The sequence below is a fragment of the Panulirus ornatus genome, chromosome 14, assembly GCF_036320965.1.
Source record: "Panulirus ornatus isolate Po-2019 chromosome 14, ASM3632096v1, whole genome shotgun sequence".
Taxonomy (NCBI): Eukaryota; Metazoa; Arthropoda; class Malacostraca; order Decapoda; family Palinuridae; genus Panulirus; species Panulirus ornatus.
Window position 1 is genome coordinate 3510696 of NC_092237.1, and position 14178 is coordinate 3524873.

The 14178-nt window shown below is 43.3% G+C and overlaps 1 protein-coding gene across 2 annotated transcripts in view; it reads right to left on the bottom strand.

The window, feature by feature from the left end:
• Nucleotides 1–14178, bottom strand: part of v (Tryptophan 2,3-dioxygenase vermilion) — a 65806-nt gene that overhangs the window by 31283 nt on the left and 20345 nt on the right. The window contains exon 1 of one of the 2 annotated variants that reach the window (XM_071669352.1): nt 11040–11457. The exons of the other annotated variant lie outside the window; for it this stretch is intronic. Coding sequence (XP_071525453.1) covers nt 11040–11068 — 29 coding nt within the window. The 5' untranslated portion in view covers nt 11069–11457. Of the gene's footprint in view, nt 1–11039; nt 11458–14178 lie in introns of those variants that run through there. 2 annotated transcript variants of the gene reach the window in all.

Here is a 14178-nt window from a genome sequence, read left to right on the forward strand (position 1 = left end):
AGGTCCACTACTTATACCACTAGTAAAGATATAGGTCCACTACTTATACCACTAGTAAAGATATAGGTCCACTACTTATACCACTAGTAAAGATATAGGTCCACTACTTATAACACTAGTAAAGACATAGGTCAGTGGCCATTTCAAAAGAAGTTCCGTGGAATCTATATTTCTGAGGTGTGTCAGTTTGCTATCCTACGTTGTTAGGACGACTGCTTCTCTCATACGTTGATAATCGATTAAAATGCTGCGGCCGATTTTTCACGCGCACAGTGTTGCTGACCACCTGCTGTTGGAATTACCACACAGGATGTGCAGTACAGCAGCAATGAGTCAACCTCCGCTGATGCAGCCAAACAACCGATCGTCGTCAGCACCTCACGTGAAACACAATTCCCCCACTTCTTGATAGCTCCTCGCGACAGGGTCCTCTCTGGTCTTTATTTCACTCCAGAGGAAACATCAGAGTCCCGAGGAAACAAAACAACTCTAGAAGCCAACTGTTGTACTTCAAAGATTTCCCCGTCGCTTTCCACAGGCCGGTCAGCCCCTCCTCCCGTGGCCACACGCGTCACAGTTTTCTCAACCTGGGATTCCCGTGATGCTTATTTCACACTAACTCCTCCTCGCTAGTGACATTCCCATCCCGCGTTGTGACGTAATACCTGTACCTTCAATGACGTCATATCAGCAACCTCGTAACGTCATGCCAGCAGCTTTCAGTGATGTATAATGTCTTGGGTTTTCGCTACCCTTCGATTATTCTAGGACGCACAAGGAGACATCATGTTAAATATAGTGACCACAAGAGAATACGGTCATAAATCGGTGAAACTGAACATAGCGGCAAAAAGGATGAACAACTGCAGTCGACTTGAACTGCTGATGTACTACAGCATTATAATATATCATCTAAAGTAGCGAAACACGATCCAAGACTTCTCTTAAATGTCTTGATCACGTTTCTTCCTCAATGATTTCATCCCATGAACCATCTTCACACGAACTGCTTAACATGCTACAAAGTGGCCGAGGTTAATCATGCCAATTTAGCAAAAGTCTTCTTAGAAAAGTTTACTTTCGTCTATCGGGCTACGACCTCGGCAAACCTCAAACCTTCCAGCAGCATGCCTCCACTGACCTATCACAAGAATAGTAAAATCACCACCGGACATGCGAGCTGAGTCAATAAATGCAACACTTCGAAGGTTGTACATATCACACTGCCTACTGCGCACTCTGGGAGTCGGGAGTGGGGAACGACATGATTTGAGTGTACGTAGTTTTAGGAAGATGTCAAGGATTTTCGTTCAGTGCTTACATGTCCATAGCTTGACACAGACGGACGTTAATGATCCCGGCAACTGAAAGGCCTTACAGCCTAAACAGCTAACCAACCAACAGCTTTGGTCAAAGCTGACCTGTGCCTCTACTTACAATACGAGTAAGTAAAACATAGATTGGGAATATTAATTATCACGGAGCTTTCTCACTGCCTACGTCTCGGGACGACCATTCCCTAACCTAGGCCAAAGCTTTAAAAATTTTCCTAATTGTCTTTCTCGCTTAATTTTTCTCAGAATGCTTACATCATCACCGACGCAGCTGCACCATGACCAAAGAATGTCTACCCAGAATACCAAAAGGGGACAGGCTACTCTTGTATACCAAATGAAGTGTCTGCAGTCCTTATACAAAAGACAATCGCTGTACGCAGATGATGCTGTGCTGTTGGTGGCTGAACTAGAAGATGTGTTACAAAGAATGTTAGGTCGTTTCCATGATTTACGCGAGGGGAGAATGGTGAAGGTGAATGCAGGTAAAAGTGAAATCTTCCATTCTTAAAGACACTGAGATGTTACAGTGAAATATTAGTTTAATGGGAATGAGCTGGAAAGAGAGGATGAGTTTGGTACTGGGGAGTATGGTCCAGTAAGGCGGTAATGGGACGTATAAAGATGAGGAAAGTTTTGCGATGGAATTCAAAAAACAAAAAGTATGAAGGTGTATTCATTTCTCCTATTCCTAATGTATGGATGTGAAACCCAAGTGTATATATGTATGTATGTATGTATTTATGTATGTATGTATGTATATATATATATTTTTTTTTTTTGCTTTGTCGCTGCCTCCCGTATATATATATATATATATATATATATATATATATATATATATATATATATATATATATATATATATATATATATAATTTCATATTTATTTATCATACTTAACCATCGTCTCCCGCGTTAGCAAGGCAGCGCAAGGAAACAGACAAGGAATGCCCCAACCCACCCACATACACATGTATATACACAAACGCCCACACACGCGCATATACATACATATACATTTCAACGTATACATACATATAAATACACAGACATATACATACATATATACAAATGTACATAACCATAATTGCTTCCTTCATCAATTCACGTCAACACCCCGCAACAAACGAAATAGCGACATTCGTTCACACTCAGTCTCTAGCTGTCTTGTGTAATGCACCGAAAACACAGCTCCCTTTCCACATGAAGGCCCCACAGATCTTTCCATGGTTTACCCCAGATGCTTCACATGCCCTGGTTCAATCCATAGACAGCACGTCGACCCCGGTATACCACGTCGTTCAAATTCACTCTATTCCCTGCACGCATTTCACCCTTCTGGCGTCCTAGCTTCGTCTCTTCGATGTATATCAACTGACTTATATTTCTCTCTTGTGTCTCCCCTGATGATGTGATTATTACACGAAAGTGCACTTGGGAACCTATTGTGTTTCATTTTCCCCGTGGACTCATAGGAATATCTTAATCACATGCAAAATTGTGATCCTTTCCAATATATATATATATATATATATATATATATATATATATATATATATATATATATATATATATATATATATATATATATATATATGAAAAGATCACAATTCCTTTTTATCCACGTGCAAATGAAACACGATAAGTTCCCAAGTGCACTTTCATGTAATGATCACAACATCAGGGGAGACACAAGAGAGAATGGCTAGGACGCCATATGGTAAACATACGTGTTTACCAAATGGCGTCTTAGCTACGTCTCTTCGTTGTATATCAACTGACTGTTATATTTCTCTCTTGTGTCTCTCCTGATGATGTGATTATTACACGAAAGTGCACTTGGAAACTTATTGTGTTTCATTTTCCCCGTGGACTCATAGGAACACACACACACACACACACACACACACACACACACACACACACACACATATATATATATATATATATATATATATATATATATATATATATAGAGAGAGAGAGAGAGAGAGAGAGAGAGAGAGAGAGAGGGGGGGGGGGGGTTCCGCATTATATGTAAAGTAACATGAGTCTTCAAAAAAATAAGCTGGTTTGAATTAATGGCGGAGAATCTAACTAAATGGCTACCCACTGTAAGCATAAACGAGATTATCTTTTATGGAGTCTCTGACATTAACTAGTGGTTTAACAAGCTCCTCCTCTCTTATACCTCACCAGACAACAATGATACTCGACCATGTATACCATCAGAGCCCTCCTCTCAGTGACGAATTTAAGCAAACACCTCTGGTTCATTTCTTCATCTTTTTCACTCACGACAGCCATTTTCTGTCGGTGCAATGCCAGTTATGTATATATATATATATATATATATATATATATATATATATATATATATATATATATATACACACACACACAAGCAGAAACACCACTAAGAAAACGAGAATCCTGGGCGCTTTCGTGCATTACCACATCTTCAGAGGACTAGTTACAGAGTGAGAGATACAGATACAACAGAGGTAAGCACCTCTGTATACAAGCTTTAAGCTTAGGTTGTTATTTACCAGAGCAGAGCACAGGAGTGGTCTTAGAAACGCTAATGATCTTCGTGTTTCCTAACCCCAGGTGTGCGTCTGCACTCGAGAACTCACGTGTTTGTTGTGGCACAATAACCTAGTCCAACAGTCCAACAGGCCCTTGGAAACAATAGAAAGTCTAAAAGTGGTTAATAAACACTTCCAAAAGCTTGGAGTTTTGCTGTTCACTGTCGATATTTAGCCTATTACTGTGGTCAGTGATACAGAAAAGATTTTATTTCCGTTTCAGCTGAATTGTTGTTTCAGTAACACGAGAACTTTCCGTCAAATAGTATCAAGACAACAAACATTAATCATTTAAGTCACTGCGTGCATTCCATTATTATTCTTTTATTCTCAACGTACAAAATAAGATGACGACTGAAACCAAAAGGTGCTGTACAGTATATATCTTTAACATGTGATAGGCGTTCCTAAAAAAAAAAAAATTAAATCTACGTTGTAAAAGCAATTACCCCTGATATGTTCACAAAATCAGCCTAGGCGAACTAAGGGGTTCTTTCTTACGATACCATGGCAATGAGGTAATTGATTACTGGTCGTTTTTATTAGAATTGTAGGGCAGCGGCGATGGCAACACTGCATCCCACACGTACACTCGACTTCCCCAAAATCTCTGACCTTTTCCCACCTCACAAGTTATGGCCAAACATTAGTTTGGATGATGCCATCATTTCAGAACCAATCTGGACCCGCATCAAGGAATAGTATTAAACCCTCATAACCAAGTCTGGTTCACCTGGCTGAATAAGTGGCACCTCGTCTCTCCGTGTCACACATGATACAGTAAAGCTGCGTGTCATGGTGTCGTTCAATCGAAACGCAACCTGAAGGATCTAACTCCATCTCCGTTAACTGACGGAACGTCTATTTCACGTCCGTACCCAACCTTTCGACTGGCCAAACTACGCAAACATACGAACTTACAGGTTTCATTTTACCTTTTGGCGTAATGTCGTTAACACAGGTGTGCGTCAATTGAGAGAAGGAGAAGGGAAAGTAGCCCACAATATGTGATGATTCAAACGTTAATTCAGGCAGCGTCGTTCATAGCAATGGCTCGAGCAAGACTCAAGTGGTGATCTGGAGACACACCCGGAGCCACCAGCGGTGCCAATTAAACAGGTTTATTTGTAACATCTATCTAAAGAATGAGAGAACCTGGTAAACCTCCTCACGCAGTGACCTAAAGTAGCGACCATCCTTCGTGCCAAGCTGCAACCTAGCCGCTCAAGCCGGCGCTACACACAGCCTTGACGGAAAAGATAAAAACATGCATGCACAAACACAGTCACACATACAGAGAGAGAGAGAGAGAGAGAGAGAGAGAGAGAGAGAGAGAGAGAGAGAGAGAGAGAGAGAGAGAGAGAGAGAGAGAGAGAGAGAGAGAGAACTATATAGGTTTCCAACTTAGCCTTAGGCCAAAAAAAAAAAAATACTTTCACTAAAATCCTTTCACTAAACAGATACCGTCTAAGGCCAGTACCACATCAGTCACTGCCCCACACTATCACATTATCTGATGCATCTGAATATAGTTCCATCTCGACAGTCTGTGATAAATATAAGTCAGTCAGTCTGAATTACATTACAACCGTCTAGGGCAGTCAAATGTTCCCACTGCCATGAGAATACATCTAAAAAAAAAAATCGTTAAAAGTGAAACTGAAAATAAAAGAAAAAAGTTTTGTAATCATGTAATCATGAAAAATATTATGAGATAGCAATACAAAATACTTTACCATATTACTGCCCTCAGACTGTCAGTCTCTACAAATTACGAAATATCACTGTGAAACAAATTTAAATTCTTGACTCATGAAAGAATTTCGTGACGAACACTAATGTACAATATGACTGGGGTTCCGAGAAACATGGACAGATGAAGTCATCTCATACACTTATGAATCGAAAATGACATATTCTTATATAAGTATTTTTCTGTGAATGCCTTGAACGCAGTAAGTCTGAGCAGACACCACCTGTTGACCCTAATGTATACATGTATTGCAGACAGGGGCTGACGACGCTGACCAGAAGTCTTCAAACACATCGTGATTAATAATAATGTAAAAACTGTATGATGACAATTTGCATGTATCGACCGCTTGTTTTAAACTTTCTCTGACGGAGTTACTCTCATCAAACTGTTGCCCGCCCTTGAGTTACGTGGATACACCAGTTCCAGAATAAACCACTACCTTCTGCACAAGTCAGTGTGAGGTTATGTGGCAACGTGTAGACCTCCTCAGGGGCAGAACTTAGTCTTGGCAGACTTGCCAACACGCAGTTCTAACCTGCCGTTCGTTAGCCCACCTCCCGCAGGGAGGACCCTGGCCTCCTCCTCTAGCAATTCCTGGAAGTTCGTCTCAACAACTTTCGCTGAATCACATTCGCAAAACCATGACCCATTCCAATCTTGTGAAAGACTCCAGTCTACTCTTGTGCTCCACTTCATAATCAAAAGAAAAATTCGTAATCTAAATCAAATTCAGAAAGGGGGAACATTGGGGAAAAAAAATCATTTTACTTAGCAAATAAGAAAATCTTGAGAAGACAGATACAGAAGAGAAGTATATAAGTACATATATCATTTTAGTAATGTGTGTGTGTGTGTGTGTGTGTGTGTGTGTGTGTGTGTGTGTGTGTGTGTGTGTGTGACAGCTGCCTTGCTTCTCCGGTTCACCTTCAAAAGGACCCCACAGGATCGTACATTCACGCCAATAGAATTCCATGTGTTCATAGCCAATATGAACATCCATCCCATCCAAACTACCATCAATCTACCACACCCACAGTGCCTTCAGGATGCCCCGAGAATCAAAGCAAGTCAAAGAATCTGAAAGTAAAAACCACGATCATCATAACCTGAGGTTAAATCAGATCTTATAGTACAATAGTACTAAAAATACAATAATGATAATAATAATAATAATAATAATAATAATAATAATAATAATAATAATAATAATGACAATAATAATAATAATAAAAATAATAAGAACAATAATAAGAATAATAATAATAATGATAATAATATTTATTTAGGTAGAAAGAATACTACCTACGTATCTCCTGCGCGTCGAAGGCGACTTAGAGCAACGAACTGGAGGGAGGAAAGTCTTTCCCTCTAATATCATTACTGACTGAACGAAGGAACAGAGAAAGGAGTTATGCGAGGATATATTTTTTTTCCTTAAGCACAGTATTATGTTGCTATCATCAGTGTTACTATTATTACTATGGGCGATCTTACTAAACGAAACTGGATGGTAATGAATTTGAAAGCCTATGGGGACCTCCTGGTCGTCGAGTATATAGCACACAGGCCTACCTCGCGGTCGTGCTGCGCGCAAATCCTGAACTCTCTCCATCCACCTCGTGTATTTCAGCACCCCTCACAGCACCCTATCCCATCCCCCTCCCACGATCCATGCCCTCACAGGTCATCCGTCCACGCCCTCACAGGTCATCCGTCCACGCCCTCACAGGTCATCCGTCCACGCCCCCACAGAGTCTTGATACAAAACCTACTACGGCTGACTGAGCAAAGGCGTGTCAAGTGTGAGTCAGGAGGCAGCTCATATTTGATGATCGGGTCACCACCAGTATACTTACACACCGGATGATCAGGTCGCCATCAGTATACATACATACCGGATGACCAGGTCGCCATCAGTATACATACACAACGGGTGACTGGGTCAACGCCGGCATACATACACACCAGGTGATCGGGTCAACGCCGGTATACATACACACATCCTCACTTGGCGACAACTGCTTGCACAAAAAACTGGATTCCCTTCTCCAGCTATCCACAAGGTCACAACACTTGGCTCTTGCAAAAAAGAACTGCGCACACAACAGCACAACGAGCACATCCGAAGGCACAGGCATACATGAAAACGCAACCTAGCTACGAAGTACTAGATCATATATCAAAAAACAAATCCACACACACACATTTCCCCTTGGACTCATAGGAATATATATGTGTGTGTGTGTGTGTGTGTGTGTGTGTGTGTGTGTGTGTGTTAACATTAGGCCGACATAAGAGAAGTTTTATCGTCAGGTTTATGAAACAAGGCTACACTCCCGCATCCAGAGGTTCCCTATGAAGGACATTCTTGTAAAAATCGTTTCGTTGTTAGTAAATAAAACTTTCTATTGCAAGAACAATAAAAGTGACAATCAAAGTGACAATGAAAATGTATTGCGTGTGGAAAAGTGACAAAGTGAATTAGTGGCGTAATTAACCAAGGAAACAGACGAGGGGGTGAGTGAGCATCCAAACACCTTGGAAACACTCTGCCCAGACCGGGAGGTATTACATTAACATCTACCAAGGGCCGAGTGTCAACAGGTATGGGCCGTATGCCAACTTGGGTCTATGGAGAATCTTAGTAGTGTGTGTGTGTGTGTGTGTGTGTGTGGACGGAGAGAGTGAGCGAGTGTGTTGCATTATGGGTGAGATGGAGAGACTGTATGCTCGTGGACTGCGAAGTCTGCGAGCCATGAGCGTTTAAGGCAGTATGAGAAGACAGCAACTTGGGCCGAAGTCGTGACATTCATACGGCCAGTCTGCGCAGCTGTCATTAACCCTCACGACACCCTGACGTCACAGTAGTACCAGTAATGCACCTCCGTAAATCGGTGGCTGCCTCCCACCAGTGAACAAAGAGTCAGCTAGAAGTACACAGTTGTCAAATACATTTTCATCCCCAAAGGAGACCATCTTAACCTGCTTTTGCGTGGGTGGGGGGAGGGGCAGCTTTGAAGCTGCAGAAATCACAACTGGAGCAATAGGTTTAGATAATAATAATGATAATAATAATAATAATAATAATAATAATAATAATAATAATAATAATAATAATAATATAATAATAATAATAATAATAATAATAATAATAATAACAAGAAATGAAAGGCGAACACAAGAGTTTTAGATCTGCGGTAAACATTAGCCTTTTACACATAGCACAATGCGTTTCAACGGATGCTCATTACATACAAGTGAATGACATTAACTGGAATGACTGTTTACTGAAAATCTTTCATGATTTACGTTTTAGCATTACTACTTTCACTTAGTCGACAGGCGAGCTTCCAAACTTGTCGACCCTCTTGCCTTTTATGCCGCAAAGTTGGTTCACTTTCCCTATTCTACTGGAATTATTTTGGTTTTTTGCTCCCTAGAGATGGCAGCTTGTCCACCACCGCCACCACCACCACCAGTTAGACCAAGCAATCACTCGGAGGGCTGCTGTGTCAAATGATTACCTACGCAGATGTGCAACGTCCTGGTACCATCGCCACTGTCCAGTAACCCAGCGACAGGCAGCATCGACCAACAAGGCCAGACTATTTAAGCTTACTCAAGTTTTTCTTTTTTGTCTACCAACATGACCAACTTTTAGCCGACAGATCTTATGTGTTGAAAGTCTGGTTATGACGTACTCAGCTTATCCCGTTGTGCAACACACGATGAGATTATTTCCTTCAGATGATAAGCTCAGGAATATCATAATCCTATAAGGAGTATCTACGTATCCAAGATGGAAGACAGACGATCGCTCAAATATTCGCCCTCACTTAAAATTATTCCTGAATTCCGGATGGGACGAGAGCCGTGCCCACTTCCGTACAGCATGCTAGCCAGAACGCCTCTCTCTCTCTCTCTCTCTCTCTCTCTCTCTCTCTCTCTCTCTCTCTCTCTCTCTCTCTCTCTCTCTCTCTCTCTCCAGCAGCGTCAAGTCGATACCGCTTGTGGCACCTCCTCCGTGTTGCTGCTGCTGGAGAGTCACACAGAAGAACCCTCCCACAGTAAAGCACGAACACTGATCTTTACGGAGCAGTTTTCGCAGCATCATTGCCAGCGGTGGAGTCGATCCCGGCCACACACACACACACACACACACACACACACATGCCAGTCTACGATGTCTCAACACCTTAAGTACACATGACCAGCTTCCAATCGCTGCTACAACCAGATCTTACGATGCTAAAAGATGAAGCGAAAGGCTGTAAGGAAACGGCTACCTCTTACAGACCCGTGACATACTTCCATATATGAAAAAATAAACTTGACAGTTCGCAACAAGCTGGCATTCACATCAGTCTACTTAACCACACATCCCTCTATCAAAAATTACAGCAAATAAACAGATCTTCAAGTCTGATGATACAAGAAACAGTAGATCGTCTCATGAAAAGCAAGGACACAGTGGACCTCCGAGCCAGATCATGTTGAACGGGTGTCTTTCCTCCGTCTCAAGTCTGTACGTAGACCACTTTACGGTGGCCGTGTTCGTAAGTGGCTCCTTCCACTGCATCCAACTGAACTACGCCAGTGGGAGTGGTTAGAACGACACCTTTAACACGAGAAAGGGAACTGGCAGGGAGGAACACATCCTCTGCAAGGGGTGAGGGGGAGAGGAGGGGAGGAGGGGGGGTCTAAGGTGTATTACATTCGATACAGGCAGCTGGCGGCCTCCAGACAAGTGTCAGCCAACCATCCTCCGCAGAGGCAGTCCATTGGAGAAAATTCAGATGAAAATTTTCCTCTCTCTCTCTCTCTCTCTCTCTCTCTCTCTCTCTCTCTCTCTCTCTCTCTCTCTCTCTCGGCAGCTGACCGCGCAACGAAGTCTTAGGTCATTTCGTAATGACAGTCATGCAGTCATTAATGCACTGGATATGGATCCGGTCACCGGAGGCCAATTTCCACACGTGAATGTTGGGTCATCTAAAATTCGCGCGCGATTATACCGATTGTGCGAGCCTCAGTCACTAGCACAGATCCGTAGATTCTCACATTTGCCTCGAAGGTCGAGGTTGCATTCATCAGGACGCGCGGGCGACGAGTTCTCGCCAATCGCGAGATCTCGCTTAAATTGGATATAAACAGGCGTGTCCAGCTGAGGACATTTGGCGCCCTAACCGAACCACGAACTTCGACGTCAAATCAAAGGCTTGTGCATGACGCGACACTGGCTTCACAGGTAAGGCTGGCCGGTGCACAGCTGACATCGGCCTCCAGAGTAGGAGTAAGGGGACAAATTCGAGGCTTTAAGCGATGTTTGTGATAGGCAGACAAATTATGTATGTCACTTACCCGTTGTCCTGGGCGTACGGGCAGCTCATCGTGGAGGCTGTGGGTTGTTCCGGGCAACGAGCGGGTTCCCTTCGGCGTCACAGACGTGGGTGGCGGTGGTGGTGGTAACCACAGAACCTCCCACAAGCAGAGATATGAAGGTGATACGTTTCCCCCCCAAAAAAAAGAACAAAACACCCGGTGTAGTTTCAAGAGCGTCCGTGGACTATGGTGATAGCCGACACCCTTTCAACAGAACACTACAGTCGGTGGTTTGAAGGTGGTGGCGGCGGCGATGGTGGTGGAGATGGTGGTGATTAAGTACTGTCGATGATGGTGGTGGTTGGGGAAAAAAAGAAAAGGGGGGGTGCTCAGCCAGCGAGACGAGTCGAGGGAGCCCTCACACGCGCGTCCGTCTTCGTCACCGTCTTAGCCTTAACTGAGCCGAACTCCACATGTAATCCCAGAATATACCCCGAGGTCCTCCCCCCTCCACCAGCCCCCCCAGAACCTCAAGACCTCCCCCCCTCCAACGACACGCCCCTAATCCCCCCCCCATTACTCCAACTTCCAGCTGACCTCCGACTCCAAAACTTGTTTGGTTCATGATCAAGATGGTTTAATGACTGGAATATACTTGTTCAAGACCTACTCCGGCCTAGAAGCAAGAATGGGTATGGATGGGGAGAAGGGGTGTCGAAAATATTATTTGACCCCTTGAGAACGACGTTGCGACCGATGAGCACGACGGTACGACCCTTGAGTACGACCGTGCGACCCTTAAGCACGAGCGTACGACACTTGAGTACGACGGCCCGGCATTTGCACTAACCCTTTTAACCATATCGTCAAAAAGGCTAGGTCATAATACCTAAGGGTCGTAATGTCAAGCCCAAAGGTCAAACATTGTCCTGATGAGCTGTGGTGTTTGACAGGCTAGAATGGTCCTCTAAGTAGGTGAGGTTAGGTAGGATGAATGTGGATAGGCGGAATGACCGGCCAGCTCGGTTGGACGGAGAGGAGAGCTGGTCGGAAAGGTTGGCTAGTTAGGAGGCTGGCTGGTCAGGAGGGTGCCTAGTTGTGGAGGTTGGCTAGTCAGGAGGTTGGGGTGAGAGAGTATCGTTAAATTTCAGGGAGAATAAAAAGATGTTTTGGAAGAAGGTAAATAAAGTGCGTAAGGCAAGAGAACAAATGGGAACATTGGTGAAAGGGGCTAATGGGGAGGTAATAACTAGTGGTGGTGATGTGGAAGGAGACAGAGCAAGTATTTTGAAGGTTTGCTGAATGTGTTTGATGATAGAGTGGCAGATATAGGGTGTTTTGGTCGAGGAGGTGTGCGAAGTGAGAGGGTCAGGGAAAATGTTTTGGTAAACAGAGAAGAGGTAGCGAAATCTTTGCGGAAGATGAAAACCAGGAAGGTGGCGGGTTTGGATGGTATTGCAGTAGAATCTATTAAAAAAGGGGGTGACTGTGTTGTTGATTGGTTGGTGAGGACATTCAATGTATGTATGGTTCATGGTGAAGTGCCTAAGGATTGGCGGAATGCATGCATAGTGCCACTGTACAAAGGCAAAGAGAATAAAAGGTGAGTGTTCAAATTACAGAGGTATAAGTTTGTTGAGTATTCCTGGGAAGTTATATGGGAGGGTATTTATGAGAGGGTGATGGCATATCTGTACAGATGGATCAGGTGTTTGTGAACAAGGATAACATTGCAGAACTTACAAGTTTGAAATCAGAATCGAATTCCAGATTATCAAACTCGTTAACTTGATCTACATAGTGACCTCAGCAAGCTCAGTCATGCATAAGTTATCAAATTGGTTAGTTTCTTTATTAACCCCATCAGTTGGTGACATCAAAATTTAATACCATATACCGACATATCAAAATTTAATACCATATCTACAGACTTCAGTTTTCTTGTAATTACAAATATTTTTGTCCTACACTCGATTATGACCAGTTATTCTACGGTTACCGGTAGAATTAGATTAAGTTCAGCAGGTGAGCATCGCCAACCCGCTCCTATGATGAATCCTTCCAGCGAGCGACACTGCTTCAACTTTGGCTTTGTGAACCCCATGAGTGAAGCATCGACTCCTCCTGAGAAGGTGTTGGATCTGGTGTCTCTCGTGTCTCCAGTTCTTGACTCGAAAGGAGTTTCGTGTTTGGGTATTTCATCTACTGACCTGGGTGATACAACCACGCAACGAGACCAGTATGAACAGGTGTTAGTCGTCTCTATCGAACCAGATACATAAACACTGCCAGAAGTAGCTTAATCAACAGTCTCCAGTGAGACGTAGATAGGTAGTGCAGTTCTTTGTACTTTTAATTAAGACACGTTTCTGTCATAATCAGCATTACCTAATCAACAAAGTTTACAGGCACGTTGATCCCTAATTAGAAGCTATTTATTCACAATCCTTTACACTCACAGATAATCAGAATCTCTGTTTCACACAACTCGAAACATTTTCCTGGTCATAAAGTGAGCACGAGTTTATCCACAGGTCACACGTACACACAGATACTTACTTTCTCGCGCTTTTTTTCTGTATAGACTTGCGCTCTGGCACAGCCTGTTAATACCAGGTTTGGGAGCTTGTCCTGATATCTTCAGCAGCCAACATGACCTCCACAAAATATGGATCGATGGGTTTTTAAAAACGGTGCGAGGTGAGAATCACCACGAGTAACAAACGTCTCAGCTGCTCGAGGTAGTAATGACTGTCTTTCCCCTGTACTCCCACGTCTCCTGGCCAGTGAGGCCCCCACCAGGAACTGTCACTCCCCAAGAATTTCTTCAGCTAGCAGAGGACCTTGTTTCCATGACTCACGACCTTATCCTCCACTAGGAACCTCTTCGCTTCCTCGTCCTGAACGCTGGAATCAGGTTTGGTCAGAACAAGAGTCAAATTCTCAGAAAGAGAAAGTTTTCCGCCCAATCTTTTTTCTTTCTTTCTCGTAACTCATGCGAACAACCTTCTTGGTCACATGCTCAACAGGTCAGCAGACGTATCGATCACGTCTCAAGGCTTCAAGTCAGGTCAAAGGTCATGATTCCACCGTGTATACAGAAGAGCCGGTGTGATCATCGTGTACGGAGGAGGTTCCTTCAAACAGTCTTTAACCCCGGATCTTACCACTATTTCTC